General features: G+C 38.9%; 1 protein-coding gene across 5 annotated transcripts; it reads left to right on the top strand.

The window, feature by feature from the left end:
• Positions 1 to 1020: 1020 nt before the first annotated feature.
• Positions 1021 to 16897, top strand: LOC122079449. Of its 5 annotated transcripts, none has more exons than XM_042645934.1 (10): positions 1021 to 1784; positions 1957 to 2191; positions 2589 to 2758; positions 4715 to 4857; positions 5084 to 5261; positions 5361 to 5937; positions 6173 to 6285; positions 14078 to 14321; positions 16067 to 16127; positions 16398 to 16897. In XM_042645934.1, exons 1-10 carry the CDS (start codon positions 1594 to 1596, stop codon positions 16439 to 16441), a joined length of 1956 nt encoding a protein of 651 aa, XP_042501868.1. In that variant the 5' UTR covers positions 1021 to 1593; the 3' UTR covers positions 16442 to 16897. The 5 variants fall into 5 exon arrangements, with proteins under 5 accessions (XP_042501868.1, XP_042501869.1, XP_042501867.1 ...); XM_042645935.1 differs by having other exon boundaries at positions 16382 to 16897; XM_042645933.1 differs by having other exon boundaries at positions 16067 to 16897.
• Positions 16898 to 17620: the final 723 nt, after the last annotated feature.

The following is a 17620-nucleotide window of genomic DNA, read 5'->3' as shown; positions in this document are numbered from 1 at the left end:
GGAATAAATTGCTATTCCATAGGAAAAAGAACTGTATTAAACAGATATCATATTATTGTGGTATAAATTTCATTGACCTGGATTTAAAAAAAAAATTATTATTGTCTCGTCTTTTTTTTTTTTTCAACAAACGTCCCATCTATTTTTTGTACCCGTTTTATAGTTGTTCTCAAGTTTCCCAAAGTTGGGACAAATTACCAGTTAGGGTGAAATAGGACCGAGTTGGGTCAGGTTTCTTAAAACCCAACTCAATGCTAAGTTCTCAAAACTCAATCGAAACCCAATCCAAATTTGTGAGGCTCACGCCTAGGCCCAACCTTGTCGGGTTTATGCCAATTCAACTTGGCCTTAACAAACCTTGATTGGGCTAGGTTGGCCCAAGTTGGGTCTAATTGGTCATGTTTTTAGTATTTGTGTCTTATGCATTAAAATAAATAATAATAATAATAATAGATCAAATAATTAATACACAATTAAAATTATGAAGTGCAACATAATAATAAATGTTCAAAACACCTCATATAAGAATCAATGACTCAAATTTCATTATTCTGAATAAAAAAACAGATGATAACCTTAAATTATATCATATAAATCAAGGTTAAAATCACGATCAAGTTGGGCTAAATAGGTCTGGGGCCTAGGCATCAATTCAAGTCCGACCCAATCCTAACCCAGAATCAATGTTTTTCAATCTTAACTAATCCTTAGAGTTAAAAATCCTAGCCCCTGGGCCATCTTCGGGCTTGTGGGCCGGGCAAAAAAAAAACATATGATATTGCGATCAATTGCAATGTAAATTAAAAAAAAAAAAAAAAAAAAAAATTGCGATGTAGGGTCTGCCTATTTATCTGTTAGCAATAAAGTCCACTGTGCCACCATCCATACGGAAGCAAAAAACACAAAAAGAGAAAGAAAAAAAATCAAAAGGGTGTTTTAGGAAATCTACGTAGATGCTTTCCCCCATCTACGTGTCCGCCACAGATCATCAGTAATAAATGCATAAGAACTGAACAGAAGCTTCAATGTCGCCACATCTTCTTCACACCTTATTCCATTTATCCATCGCATCATTCGTTTCTTGTTTTCTAGTCTCACTCTCTCCATACCCAAAATCCCAAACACGCCTACTATTAATCTACTATTGACCTTTTTAAGGTTTCTTCTCTTCAATTTTAATGCGCTTTGAGTGAAGGTAGAGTCAGTATCACATTCTTTTCCCCTCTCTGTGATGATAGTAAAACGGTTTGGTGGGTGAAATCTGAGGTGGTTTTGTGAAATTTTGTTATGGATTGAGTAACTTTTCGATGAAACCGATTTAAGTCATGAATTTGACGGTGGATTCGAGGGGATTTTATTATAAACGCTGAAACTGGGATTTAGGTTGTGAAGGAAAAGGGGTTTTGTTGAATTTGAGTCGGAAGACTTGCTGAAATTATGGTTTTTAGGGATGAGATGAATTGGGTTGGTACTGGGATTTAGTTGATTTTGATTCAGAAGACTTGCTGAAATTATAATTTTTGAGGATGAGATGAATTGGGTTGGTAGATTCTGTTGAGGTTCTATCGTTTCTGTGAAGAGAAGGACGAGTGAATGGCTGTGGTAAGCAAAACAAGAAATATGCTGGGGGGTCTCGTGAGAGAAGGATCATTCAAGTGGTTGCTTGGCAATCAGAGTCCCTTGGATGAGGAATTTGAGGAAATGGGTAAATCCCCGTCCGCTCAAATGAATTGGCTACCTGAGCTCTCTCCAATGGCGAATGTAGTTGTTCGCCGCTGCTCAAGGTCCGTTTACTCTTCATTCTCGGCTCTGGAATTTGCTTCTGTTCATTCAAAATTCTGGCTTGTAGATTAGGTTTCAAGGGTCATTCGATTATATTTCGCATGAACAATTACTACTATTTTCCTTCAATAATTTTGTTAGTTTCCTGATAGACAACAGATACAAATGATGCAGAATTCTTGGCATTTCTATGGAAGAACTCCGAGAGAACTTCAACTCTGAGGCTTCTGATCCTGTTAAGCATCCATCTCGGTTAGCAAGGAACTTTCTGGAATACTGTTGTTTCAGAGCTCTTGCTCTCTCTACCCGGATGATTGGTAATCTGTCTGATAAGAGGTTCCAGCGCCTAACATATGACATGATGCTAGCCTGGGAAGCTCCTGGTGCTGCAAGCAAACCCTTACTGACGGTAATGGTTATATGACATCTTTAATTGAATCATAGTCGTCGGCATAAATTCAACTGGGAATTTTGCTTTTTCAAAGTTAAAGTTGTGAAGAAGATCCTTTCTATGCTCTTTTTCAAAATGGATGTCTTAGATGGTTGTCATGGGTGAGTTTCTATCCAACTGTTGATCGGTTTAGTTCTTGTGCACAATGAAGGAATAAAAAAAGGGAGTACCCAGTGCATGAGGCTCCCCCCACCCCAGGGTCTGGGGAGGGTTATAATGTACGCTGCCTTACCCCCGCTTTGCGGAGAGGCTGTTTCCCAACTCAAACCCGTGAAACCACTAGGTTGCAATGAAGGAATCTGGCACAAAGTTTTTATCATATGCGAGATTTGATCACCTTTTGACATTCTGGCAGGTTGATGAGGAGAGTACTGTTGGACGAGAGGCCTTTTCTCGAATAACACCTGCAATTCCTGCAATTTCTGATGTGGTTACCTGTAACAATCTTTTCGAAGTGCTTGCAGCATCTACTGGAGGTCGGCTTCATTTCTCTGTCTATGAGAAGTACCTTAATGGATTGGAAAGGTAATTTTACCTTGAACTTGTTTCTTAAATGTTTAATCTTAAGTTTGTTAGTTCTATATGGATTACTAATCTTGCAGAATGAAGTAATAAAAATTTTCATACCACACAACTAATTACCATTCCATGTTTGCTTTTCACTTAATTCTTGAAATTTTTTGTATATTTTATACTTGCAAGAGGAATCTATATAATAATTTTTAATAGGGTGAAAGAGCCCTACCGGTTTGGCGTGTAGGAGAAGCCAGACTCAGGGGCCAATGAGAGCACATGCAGGAGCATCTTCAGCGCACACAGCGGTGGGGGCAATGTGTTCATTTCGAGCCTGCTCTGGGAGGGTTTTTTTTTTTACCATTTTAATATTATAAACCTGCTAATATTAGGCATGTTTTGGAGAAGAAAAGGTTGTCAAGCAAATATGTAGATGTAATTAAAGATATGTATGAGGGGCGTGGTGACTAGTGGGAGGTCAAGGTAGTGACTTCCCAATTATAATTGAGTTACATCAAAGATTAACTTTGAGCCCTTATCTGTTTACGCCTTATCATGGATGATTTAACCAAGAACATTTAAGGGGAGGTTTGGTGGTGTATGCTTTTTGTGAATGATATTGTTCTGGTAGATGACATTGTAGCATGGATTAACGATAGTTGGAGTTATGGAGATCTACTTTACAGTCAAGAGGTCTTAAGATAAGTTGAACAAAGATGGAGTATATGGTCTGTAACTTTTGTCGCACATGGATTAAATTAATATGGATGAAGTGGAGAGGTGCATCCATAGTGTTGTGTGATTGACGTGTTCCTTTAAACTACATAACTGTTGTAAGACCAACTATGATGTATGGAACAAAATGTTGGGTAGTCAAGAAGCATAACATAGATAAACTGAGTGTTGTAGAGATGAGGATGTTGACATGAATGTGCAACAAAACTAGGAGAGATAGGGTAAGGGATGATTGGGTTAGAGCTGATATGTTAGTTGCCCCGATTGTGGACAAGCTCTAAGAATGTCGTTTAAGATGGTATGGCCATGTTCAACAGAGGCCTTGGGATGCCCTGGTAAGGAGTGGTTAGATCCAAACAGAAGGAACCAAAAGAGCTAGGAGCAAGCCTAAAATGACCTTCGATGATGTTGTAAAGAAAGACATGCAAAAGCTATGTCTAAAGTCTAATATGACCGCTAAAAGAGTTGTTTAGAGGGTAAAGATTTATGTAGCTGATCGATTGTAGGATGTTCCTACAATGTTGCCTTTTTTTTTTTTTTTTTTTTTTTTTGACCCTCTCGCGGATCCATGTAGCCAACCCCATTTAGTTGGGAAAATGTTGAGTTGTTATTGTAATATTGTAAACCTGCTAAATGCTTGTCTCAATCAAAAATTTTTAAGTTCCTTTCATTATTGCTGGTGCTGCCAATGTCTGAACTTCAAGTTTATAAATATAATTTCAGTCAATTCCATCTCAAGGAACTTTAAGAACCCTAAACCCACCCATGGCTCATGTTCCAGCATTAGTCTAACATGAATACAACCAAAAGTTGGAACTTGAAAGTAATGTTTAGGAGAGGCTTAAGCATAAGTGTAAAGTTCCCCTTCTCCCACCTCAGAGGTCGACTTTGATTGGGCAGTGAAGGACTATGGGGATGAGAGCAGAACAAAACACACTCACACGATCAAATCATCATGTCTAGAGGTCCATACTGGAAATTACTTACTGTTAATTTATTACAGCCGACCCCATTAAGTTGGGATAAGGTTGAGTTTGTTGTACTTACTGTTAATTTATTATCTATTATCTTGCGTCTTCTCTCTGGAATCTTCTATTTTTGGGATCTGAAATTCAAGTGCCCTGGTAACTGGTAAGTATCTTTAGTTTCATGCTATGTATGCTTGAGTTTGGAATGAAGGTAAGAACCACAAAGAAACAGTTCCTAAACCTCAAAATGTGTCTTTCTGGACAGGGCAATTAAAAAATTGAAGACCCAATCAGAATCATCTCTTCTTTCCGCCTTTCGATCGTCAAACGGAGAAAAGATCCTTGAGGTAGATGGGACTGTCACTACCCAACCAGTTCTCCAACACGTTGGGATATCTACGTGGCCTGGTGAGTCCCTGGGTTATTATGTTAGTTATCTTTTTGAAATTCCAATGGTGAAATCTTTATAGATGGTACAGTGTTATTTCTGTTGTCCAATTGCTTAAATGAATTTATCCTTTCGTAATATTTATTTAGGGAAATGTGTCTTGATCTCCAGCTTGATTACCCTTTCTTTTAGTATGATTCTATGGATTTTCTTACCCATGTTCTGCTATGTCCTTCTCAACCGCAGGCCGATTAACTCTGACTGATCATGCACTTTACTTTGAAGCTCTACGAGTTGTCTCCTATGATAAACCAAAAATGTATGACTTATCAGATGATCTAAAACAAACTGTCAAACCTGAGTTGACAGGACCATGGGGTACACGACTTTTTGACAAGGCAGTCATGTACAAATCAATCTCCTTGTATGTCACGACACATAGCGTTGACTTATTATGATTTAAGTTTCCATCACATCAATAGATGTTCCAATACTTAAACTATATTTGGGATTTCCTCTGCAGATCTGAACCAGTTGTGATAGAGTTTCCAGAGTTGAAAGGACATACTCGTCGTGATTATTGGTTAGCCATTATTAGGGAGATCCTTTATGCTCATGAGTTTATTCGAAAGTTCCAGATTGAGGGAGTTGAACGGAATGAAGTCCTTTCAAAAGCTGTACTTGGAATTCTACGATTACAATCTGTTCAAGAAGTAGGTCCTGCTGTTCCTTTTCGCAGAGAGACACTTTTGATGTTCAATCTCTGTGGTTATCTTCCAGGAGGTGACCTAATATTGGAAACACTTGCTAGTATGTCAGCTTCACTGGAACCAGACAGGACTAACAATTCAAGCACTGGAAGTGGGATGCGTTCGATATCTGCTTTAGCTATGCTGTCTAACTTAGGGGTTGCTTTGGGAACGAGTTCAACTGTTCCTGAAGCAGGACTTCTTGTGGGTGAGATGGTTGTGGGGGATACAACTGCGTTAGAAAGAGCAGTCCAGGAGTCCAGGAAGAGCTTCAAGAAGGTGGAATTAGCACAAGCAACAATTGATGGAGTTAAAGTAGAGGGTATTGACACCAATCTGGCAGTGATGAAGGTATGTGGATGGTATTTTATACATGGTTTGATCTCCTATGTTTACCATCCAGATTAGATCCGTTCTATTGCTAAATTCTACCACCAACTTTTTTGTGAGCTACAAAATGTGTATGGGATATTAATAATGATAGTTGGCACAGACATAGACTAAACTTGAAATAATACAACTGGAGTTCCTCTAGATTCTCTTTTAGTATTAATGGTTCCCTCTACTATTTCTCCTGTGCATGCAGGAACTACTTTTTCCTGTGGTGGAACTTGGAAAGTATCTTATTTTCCTGGCGTCTTGGGATGATCCTTTTAAGTCCTTGGTGTTTTCCTTTATTTCAAGTTATGTCATTTGCAGGTAAAACACCTATTTGACAGATGTGTTATTTGTGATATTTGTTTCCAATTCCCATATTGGATGAATTGCTAAACTTAAATCCTTCTTGTGGATTAGAACTAAATTCCAGTGTCACCGATTCCTTTCCTTGTAAAGGAACACAAGATGGAAGTGCATTAATGGTTATTTTGGGAATCATGCCAGTGTGCCTACCAATTTCTGATGTAGATCGAGCTGTCGAAAGGATAGTTCAATGCTGGCCCAGTTCTGGTTTAGTTTTATACGTCAAACCAACTTTATTTTCTCCAATTGGATCAGCCAACCTGCTGTTACTGTTCATGCAGGTACTGTTCACATGAAGAGTATATTGGGGTCCAATATTGACAGCTAGCTTGGGAAAGATGCTGCCAGCACTTGTTAGGATGTTAGATATTAGTTTCTATTTTTATTTCTTTGTTTTATCTTGGCAAGCAAGCTTTGTAACTTAGGAAAATTTGTTTCCTTCTTTAGTTAGTATTTTGTTTCCTATTTGACTAGCTTAGTGGTCAAGTAAGTTAGTAGTTTCCTTTTTATATGTGAGGGAAAGTAATTAGAAGTTATTTCTTAAGTCAATTAGGAAGTTAGAATCAGTTCATTAGTTTCTTTTTTTGTTATGTCTTTGTGTCCAAGCAATGTAAGGCTATTTAAAGCTCATCAATTATAATGAAAAGGGAGATTTGAGTTAAACAAAAATATGGCTTATGTTGTTGTGCTGTGGGATGCAGTTGGGTGAGATGCCCAAAACCTAACCTTCTTCTTCCTTCTTCTTCCTTCTTCTCAACCCCTCCATTGATTCTCTTTATTTCTTTCTTTTCCTTTTTATTTGTTTGCTATGATAGAGTGTTTGAGTGATCAAAACAAGCTTGTTGAAGTTTAGGAGCTCCATCAAAAGATCAGTTTGAAGACCATTCAAGGCCTATAGCTGCTGCTACTACAGAACTCCATAAAGTTTCTTTTCTCTTGCAACCAGCAGATCTCTCGATCCAGACAACAGAATTTTCTTAAATTTTTATTGCTTGTTCCTTTATATAGGATCTCCAATTGATCCAAAATTCAGCTCTATCCAAGTTGTGGTTTGGGATTAGGATCACTTGTGATTCTAGTCTTACATTATTTCGTATTAGAACTAACCTAACCAAGGTTGGAGCCACCTGATTTTCATGAGAAACTTTCTTCATACATCTTCCTTGAATGGGTAGATGAGTTGGACGTGCACTTTGATAACTACAACTTGGCAAAGACGCAATGGCTTCGATATGTTTGCTCCCAGATGAGTGATTGTGTTCAATACAATGGAGAGTCTATGAAAGGCAACTTCAAGCTCAAGGACGTGAGCCTAGAACATGGGAAGAGATGCAGTACGAGTAGGCGGGCATGTACATATCTAAGCATGAACGAAGAATGTACTTCCCTCCGCCAAATTTCCAAAAGCCACACATAGTTGACAAGAGCATGAAGGAATTATCGGCCTCTATTGCGCAACACATTTCAAAGGAGCAATGAGAGAAGGCACCTCCAACCAATTAACCAGAGTCAAAAGTTGAGGTTAGTGTTGAAGAAATTCCAACAACCTTGATGCCTGTGAACAACCAAGAGGAAGATCCTAAAGGGAACAAGGTTGAAGTAATGACTGATGACATTGTTGAAGAAACTGTGAAAGACAAGAACGAGGGACTTGAAGAGCCTACGATTGAAGAAGAGAAAGGAGAGGACGTGCTAGAAGATGACCCCATGGATACATCCGAAGACGAAGTTAAGCATGTGGAGTTCGTCATCTCTTTGAAGTACCTCGAAGAATATCAACGTACCTATACGACTACATCCGTATGATCAAGGAACTACCTGAATTTTTCTACGGCTTGAAGAGGGACGTGCACCATGTTACAATCACCCTCACACTATAAAATTCAAGGACGAATTTTTTCTAAGAGTGGGCGAGTTAATGTAGATCGAGCTGTCAACATGATAGTTCAATGCTGGCCCAATTCTGGTTCGGATCTGGTTCAGTTTCATGCATCTAACCGGCCTTAACCACTCCTATATGCCCCGGTCAATGAATTCTAAGTTCACTGAACTTGTTCCAAAACCTAATAATCTTGTGGACTTTAGTGGTTTACACATGCATTGTGCAATTTACTTTGCAAGTTCATATTAAAGATTTTGGCCAATAGAATTCAGCAGGTGGTCTAATGCAGGAGTAGGTAACAAGTAACTAACCCCTACAGTGTTATAAACCCAAACAAAATAAACAAGACTCACTAAATGACTTAACAATTAATAGAAGTAAACCAGGAGAACAATAGGGAAATAACCAGCAAACAACCCCCAAAGACTTTGGACTAAAGTAATAACAAAACCCAACCCCAGTTCCAATCGATAGGAGAGAGAAAGAGCCCTCCGATTGAGAAAGAGAGGGCGTGGTGCGGCTGGACCTGTGTGGGTCCAATGGAGCTGCAAAGGTGGTCGATGGAGGGGTCCTAGGAGGGTACAAAAACTCCCAAGTTTGGAGAACTTCTGCTGGTTGGTTGCAAAGTTGTGCAGTTTCTTGAAATCTGACCTAGGAGAGAGATCGCAGGCTTCAAGAGGGAGGATTCTGTTGAGTCGATTCTGATTCTGGAACACTTGGACAGACTGAAACTCTTAATCCCTTACAGCAGTAGTAAACATGAACATCAAGCAAATAACAAAGAATTGAAGCAATTAAAGTAGCAAGAACCAAGAGAATTGTGGGTGGGATGGCTATCTAGGCCCGGGCATCTCACCCACAGCTATCTTGGCTGTTAGAAGCAATTGACTGCAATTTTCTTTATTCAAATCTGAGAATTGTGTGTACATAAGCTCCTCTATTTATAGAGGGCAGAATAGCAATCAAATTATAACTAGGAGCTAGTTTCCAAATAGGACTAGACACTCCTAGTACAAGTAGGACTTGAAATAGACTAAGACTATAACTCCAACATGAAGTAGGATTGACTAACTAATAGTTCATATAGGACATTACAATCGGTGAGCCCAATGGGCCTCACTTATTAAACAAATAATTAAATCCCTATAGCTAGAATCGATGGGCCCAATGGGCCCTCATTCTAACAACTAATTCAGCCACTTAAAGTGGTTTTAAGTATGGACCGATAGGCCCTTCTTGGCTGGGCCTTTCTTCCTAATGCAGGACTAAATTTGGCAAACCAAACTAGACCCAAACTGCAGGAAAGTTTTAAACCAACGAACAACCATAATAACCAAGGTAGGCAGCAAGCAGCAGATCAGAAGTACAGAGTCAAACAGTCCTTGTAAAACAAAATTTTCAAACCCAGAAATTGGAGTGTCTGAAATCAGATGTCACACCAAACAATAGGACTAACCAGCAGCAGGTATAGGGTATTAATAACCCACAGTCAATAACAAAACACCACCGAAACAGGGAAGTCAAACCAGACCTCAATTCTGGACAGCAGTTTATGAAACCTTGCAGTCGATCCCAACAACTTCAGGAAACTCAATAGCAGAATATTAAGGAGCATATAAGCAACTCAAATTACTAATTAGAAGGTCCAATCCATCGGGAAAATAAAGGCAGCTATGAACATCAACAGTCAACGCAGATTACAGCAATTCTGGGCAGAAAACACTATCGGCCCGCAATGAAGAAAATCCCATAATAAACAGACCCGTGGTCTGATCATCATAAAATTAGGATCGAGTTCCCTTCTGGGTTAGTCTAACACTCGACCAAAATCATGGGACCATCGAATGGCCAGAACTCTCAAAACAGAATAGGGCAGTAGGAGATAAAACAGAGAACTTCAACCCAGAAAATCTGTAGACAGATTAGAACCCTTACCTGATTGGCTGAATGAAAGCAAGAACAATAAGAAAACCAGAAATATGAAGATCCACTCGGACTTATCGCTGCAGAGTGTCGCTTGGATCAAACACCCAACTCTTCTCTTTGATCAAACACAAAGAACCCTCATAGAGGAGAAATGCAGCAACATCTTTTTTTCATTCATAAAATCATGGGGCTTAATGGGAGCCATCTCCTTTGTTTATAATAATGATGGATGGGGTTACAAGAAAATAGAAACTAACTCTAGTTTCCAAAAACTGAAATAGGAAACTAAAGAAGATAGAAACTCTTCTAGTTACTAAAACTGGAAATAGAAACAAGGAATTACAAGTACTGAAATTAGAAGCTAACTAAGTACTGAATTTGGAAACTAAATAATGCTGAAATTAGAACCTAAATAAACCCCATGAAGCTAACCTAAAAGGGAAACTAACTAGGAATCCCGTACTCAATCTTAGAGCCCTTCTTTTGGGCCCATAAAAGTGGCCCAATACAATCAAAACACATGGGATCAAAGGCCCAACATGTATGGAACCCAACCCTAGGCTTATTCCTAATAAAACAAGCCTATTTTGGCGATTAATCTGCATCACTTCCTCTAATAGATCCTCCCAAGGTGTGGATCTACATCATGGTCGGTCTCCTTGTCTCTCTTAATGAATCTGTTATTAAGGGAAGATCCATTGCCGATAACATTTGAGTATGCCATGATGCCAGGGGAATTACAAATAAGAATCCCCTCTTCGGCCATCCTTAAGATTGATCTCCGTAAGGCATATGATTCGTTGAGATGGGAGTTACCTTTTCCGTATGATGGAGTATATGGGATTCCGAATGAGATTTATATTGTGGGTGAAACAATGTGTGATGACTCCTATGTATTCAGTTCTTGTGAGTTGTGAATGGAAGTCTTGCAAGTTATTTTGCTGGTGACAGGGGAATTAGACAAGGAGACCCTCATTCCCCTTACCTCTTTACTCTTGCCATGGAAGGCCTATCTATGTTGTTGAAGCAGGAAGTGGTAGATAGGAAGGTGCAGCCATGGTTCAAAATGGTTGAAATTTTGACCATTTCGACCATGTCACTAGTGCTCAGTACGATATACTAGGGTACTTATAAAAGTCCCCAATGTCGGCCCATTTCGACTAACTCGATTGGTTCGATCATTTTGCACTAATCAGCCCTTTAAAAAAAGGGCTTGTTTTCCCATTTTGCAAAAATTGACTTTTCTCCCCCATATTTGAACTTGTAAGTGGTGGGGAAATTTCTCTATCAATCTTTCATGCTACACTTGAATCTTACACAAGCAAAGTACATCTACCTAAAGAAGGGTTCTTGGAGCAAAATGGTAAAACCCCATTTTTCCCAAATATCCTTTTTTTGAACAATGTACTTATAAATATAGCAGAATGAATTCAATTTTTATTATTTGTTTTCCATCCTCTACATTATTGTTATACTTTTTTTTTATATATAAATCATGCATTTGCATTTTTCATTTTTAATTAGTAACTTATATATATATATAGTAGTAGTACAACTTCATTCAACGTACACTAGCAAACTTGGGTCAACACCACAAGTATCACTTTAGTTTTTTTTTTTTTTTTGAAACTAATTCCTTGAATAGGTTAGAAATGTTAAAATAGGGCATACAAGAAAAAATCAGACCAAAAACACACACACACACACACACACACACAGAGTTTGGCTGAAATCAAGGTTTCCACCATTGCAGGCAAAATTCCAAGGTTTCCACGAATTTCAGAAATTTCACCTGAGATTTTGAACCTTGGGTGCAGCTTATCCCTAGAAGTAATCCTATGATGCTCTCTCCTTTAGTGTTTGCAGATGATTTGATGATGTTTTCCAGGGTGGATTGTGTATCTATTTCAGCGGTGATGGAGACTTTTACCTTAACCACAGCATTTTTACCAAAAAAAAGATGCCTCAAAGTCCTTTATTATCATTGGAGGTGTGAATACCTTGATTTTAAGAGAGTTTTGAATCCCATCTCACAACAAAGTATCTTGGAGTTCTGTTGATCTCAGGGAAATCGAAAACTAGTAATCCCGCTTCTCTTTTTGACTTTGTCAGAAAAAGGTTAGAAGGTTGGAACTCTAGGTCCCTTTCTTATGCCGGCCATCTTCATCTTATTCTCTTCCGCCCTCCAAGGAGGATACATTTATTGGTCTGGTCTTTTTTGGGTTACGTGGTCATGTAATCAAGAAGCTAGAATCGATGTTCTCTAATTTCTTGTGATCTGGGCTGCACTTGGAGAGGAAAGTACATTACGCTGCTTGGGATGATATATGTAAGCCTAAAAAGGAGGGGGTCCTAGGGGTGAGGCATATTGAACACATGAAGGTCGGAATCTTGAAGTAAGTGTGGTAGTTGGCCTCCAAAAAAGATTTGTTTTGGGTATTATGGATCCAACATAGATACCTGAAAATGGATTCCATTTGGACCATTCATCCGATTCGAAACTGCTCCTGGGTTTGGCGAAAGATGTTGAAGGATCAGGATCATGTGGAATTTTTATTCACCATATTCTTGGGAACGGATTACCTACATTGCTTTGGCTTGATCCTTGGCACTCTACGGGCATTCTTCTCAATAGATTTAGGGACCGCATCAGCTATGATGCAGGAGCTGCTAGATTGAATTAAGTGCAGTCCATTCTGGTCAATAGAAATCAAAATCCTGGGCCTCTCACTTCGTCAGATCTTAGTCTGGCTTGGGGCAGCTTGATGGTAACCATAAAGGTAATGTAATGGGGGATAATTCCATCATTTGGACGGCCTCCCCTTCTGGGTCACTCTCTACGAAATCATCCTGGAACATTGTGAGAGCTGTCTCCAAAAGTTGATTGGGCAGACATGATATGGTTCGTCAACTATATTCCCAAGCATTCACAATAACTTGGAGATTTTTTGTGGATGGTCTTCCTACAAAGGATCAGATTCGAAAAATTAGGTGTTGGCTGCTCCATATTGCATCTTCTGTTGGGCAGGGGTAGAGAATCGAGATCACTTTCTTTTTCGAGTGCTCCTTTACCCAGAAAAAAAAAAAAAGGGAGAGATTTATTGAGTCTATGTTCCCCTTCTAGAAGTCCAGGGGTGGACATTCTTTTGGTGAAGCAAGGTGGCTTGGAGAGAAGTTCAAGGGGGATCGATTGTGAGTACTGCAAAATTGGCGTTTTGTGCGACGGTTGCCCACATTTGGAGGGAGAGCAATCAACATCCACTTTGATAGCTCTTAATAATGCAAGAAGCTGTCTTCAATGGGGCCCACACAAAGTCCTTATGAACAGTATCACGTGAACAGTACTTCTTCCTTGAGCTGCATCACAGTCTCTCACCATTTAAGTCCAGCTTCCCACTAGACAGCCTACTATATCTCACTGTCATGAGTGTCACATAGAAAATTGCAGCAAAGCAACATAGTATTTAGCATTAAAAAATCGATTATTAGTAGAATCTCTATCGCAAAATAGAAGCCTTCAAGAGACCCCCAATTAGCATCTAAAACTTAGTATCATAATAGCAACTATCTACTTCTAAACATGTAGTAATTAAAATAGAAACAAATAACGAAGAAGTTCTCGTAATGTCGTCCTATGCTGGACATAAAGAAGGGTCAACAATGACTGTCCAAACCTGACCCAGAAGTTGGGCCTAAACTTGAACCGCAAGTTAACAAGGCTAGGTTTAATGGCTGGGCTCGATGGCTTAGGCTAGGTTGCTGCTTGCCTTCTCTTCTTGCGCATGTATTGTAACTTGAACATTGACTCAACATCACAGATGAATTTTTCCTTGGTAACTTACTCTTGTTCCATCCATTTGTCTGTTTATATGTGCCATTGCATATTTTCTGTTGCATTTAATGACATTTAGCAGAATCTTTTGTATAAAATAATTTTTGCAGGGGATGGCTAGGATATGTGGTTGCACTGGTCCTTTTGTTTATTGCGGTCTTTATTGTGCTTACACGATGTTATAACCAAGGGAGACCAGTTGATGAAGTCAAGGTAACGGCCCCACCAACCATGAACACAATGGAGCAACTTTTGGCAGTTCAGAATACAATTTCCCAAGCGGAAGAGCTTATACAGGAAGGGAACATTGCTCTCCTCAAGTTACGGGCATTGCTCTTGGCTGCTTTCCCTCAGGTTTTGTTTCCTTTTCTTTTCTATTGATGACTTGTGCAAGCTTTGTGTGAGTGTGTGTACGACATTTTCCTCCTCGAACCTTTTTATGCATAGTCCTCTTTGGTGCGATGATAATTGACTACCAAAGGAACTGTCACTCCAATAACATCAATTAACTTGTAGATTTCTGGCAGTTTAGGTTGAACTCATTCCAGGAACAGAAACTAATGCTCAACAATCCCATATGAAAATTACTTATCATCCAACGGTATGAGAATCATGCAATTTTTTACACCTCCCAAGTCATTAGCTGGAGTGAACTGTTTTGCAATTCCTGGAACCAAAAAGAAGGTCTAGTTTAATCTATACCATCCAAGTGTTGCATTGCAGAGTAGTAGATTGCAATTTAATCTGCAGTTCCTTGTGGTGGGTTAAACCGTGGACAATATTTTCACCCTAGTCTACTGCTTTGTAAAGGAATTATAGAGCAGCAGCTACAAATTTAATGGGAAATCAACAAAATGATTGGACTTGTCGCAATGAACCAGAATAGATGCAAACTGATGCTAGATTGCAACTGGGCCCCTATAGTCAACAATCCAAGCAAATGCAGACGGTGTTTGTGAATTGAATCAAGCATGCAAAAAATCCAGCTCCAAGGCTGACTTATGGTATTAAACAACCTGATTGCAACCAAAGTTGTGTCGTGTCCACTATCGGTGCAATTATGAACAGAAGGAATAGCACACCAATCTCCTACTAGAAAAAAGGGGGTGGGATCCCTCGTTCATCAAACTGTTCCCACCAGCTTATATAGTTTTACCTTAAAACACGTCTAGGCCATCCATGTATTTCTCATGTTAACCAGTAAAAGAGTAAAACCTAACTGGATTCATGTTTTTATTAGGACTTCAGAAAGATTAAAATCCTGTAGATTAGAAGTACTAAATTAATCATCCTTTCTAAAATGTGAAGATCAGAATTACATTGAGTAGTAATTTACCAAGAATGGTCACCGACCTTTAATCCCTAGAAATGGATACGAATTTCAAACTTGGCAAGAAGAGGCAAATGCATGATAAGTTATTATTTCCTTTGCCAGATGATATAACAATTGGTTTGACAAGAAAACCAGGAATGTAAACTAGCAGAAACAAGTGTGGCGTGACCTAAAGGAAGTAAATATCTTATGCACTTGAGGTCCCTCATCCTCTATAGTCTATGCATACTTGTGCAGCTGAGGGATGATATATGGCTTACTCATTCAAAGTCACTTTGTTATTGGTTTTCCTTTCGGTGAAGTGCAACTAAAACTCAATACCGTGTGACAGTGTAAAGCCTAATTCATAGTCTCACTTGTACTGGTGTTAGCTTTTGAGCGATTAGATCTTCTGGTTATCCGAGTTTGGCTGTAAGCTGATCCAAAAAGTCACTGATTGGGTTGTGTTGTACACATGAGAATTGGAATTACTTGTATGGTGTCAGTATGTTCATTGAGGCTAATGGATCAAGTCTATCATTATTTGTTAAATATATATTATCTGGTTAACTTGTAGTTTTATAAGGAAGCAGCAGTAGCTGTAGCTGCAATGCTGTGGATAATGGTGCTTACCATGAATAAACCAAGCTCCCTTCTGATCTTATTTTTGTGGACATTCCATCCAGATTTCTTTTAGCACAAGGTTCATAATTCACATGCCCAGTAATGCTTCCTGGGATTTGGTGCTTGCATTATTGTCTTGAAAAGAGTAACATGATTTGTGCAGGCAAGTGAAAGGGTTGCTGTTGCACTGTTGTTCATGGCTTTGGTTCTGGCTATCCTACCTTGTAAGTACATCCTCCTCCTCAGTTTTTTAGAGATCTTTACAAGGAATTCACCTATGAGGAAAGCAAGCACAGAAAGGTGGACAAGGAGGCTGAGAGAGTGGTGGTTCAGCATACCAGCTGCTCCTGTTGTGCTTGAAGTAAGCAAAGTAGAAAAGAAAAGGAAGTGACATATATGTAATTGTGTGGAGTAATGTGTATAGATGTGTTTTATTCTGTGGAGAGATGAGTGCTTACAGGAGTTTATCAATCTTCAGAAAAAAATAATTGCAGGTAAAGAAAGTGGCCCTTCTTGGAGACAAAGGATGAATGTTTAAAGTCTACATCATTCCTAAAGAAGGAATTTTCTCAGCTTTTTGTTCACCTGCTGCCACGTCCTTGCTCTCCAATAGTTATCCTCTTTTTAAATTATTTCCATGCCTACTTCATCAGAGTTGTGTTCCATAAAAAAAATATTCAAAGGAATGTTGATGGGATACACTTACAATTTGTCATTCAACTTCTTTAAGCTTAAGAGTGACAAATGTATCATCATCACCAGCATCTAGGATGCATCTGTGCACATGTTCCTGAAATAACATGGAACATCAGACCATGAGAAGTCAGGATCCTTTTAAGGCAGTTTTGTGGTGTAGGCATTTTGTACAGGGAATGTAGCTTTCCTGGACTCACTATCATTAAACATTTGTGAAGTTCCATCTTTGTATCACTAGAAACTATGGTATGGCATCTTTTTTTTCATTCAGGTAAAGATTGTATGCCGTACTTTTTCATTCTATTTATTTTATGCTGGTTAATTTCTGCTGTGAAATTGGCAGTGATATTCAACTCCATAATTTCTTCCCATCCCCTATTGTACAGGTCCAAAATAGTCTTTCCTTTGCTAATCAAAGGGTCAGACCTTCAGGTTAGGAGATTTCATGGTGAAGAAAAACTGGGTCCCTTTTTTTTTCCTCTTATAAAATGCTTTTTGAATAAAAATTTAACAGTTATATAACCTTTTGGACAGTGTTTGAATATATTCCTATAGGTATCAGTGTCAGTGGTGGTATCGGTATTGGTATCGGTCACCGTCAGTACCCATACAAGATGGACTGGGCTGTATCATCCCATATCGGGTGAACATTAAAGAACCCCATCATTTTTTAGCTGATACTTCCGATCTGTATCGGATCCAGCAATATCAATACATATTGATACCGGTACCTTGATCTACGTTTGCAATTGCCCAACGGTGCCGGAAAGCATCCATTTTTTTGAATCCTTTTTCTTTTTACCAGAATCATTCAAACAAAATTTGTGATTTCGAAAAGAGCCAGTGATCATTTGCGACGGAAGATTATTCTAATACTTCCTTGTGATTAAGAATAGGGTTTTCTGATCATGTCTTCTCTCCCATGAATGTCTTGAGTTTAGTTAAGAGTAGGGTTTTCTGATTATGATACGCCAGTTTAGGTCCATCTAATACTTGCTTGTGATGTCTATTAGTCACCTAT

This window comes from Macadamia integrifolia, chromosome 5, assembly GCF_013358625.1.
Source record: "Macadamia integrifolia cultivar HAES 741 chromosome 5, SCU_Mint_v3, whole genome shotgun sequence".
NCBI classification, from domain to species: Eukaryota; Viridiplantae; Streptophyta; class Magnoliopsida; order Proteales; family Proteaceae; genus Macadamia; species Macadamia integrifolia.
Note: the sequence above shows the minus strand (reverse complement) of the source record. Positions and strands in the feature narration are given on the sequence as shown.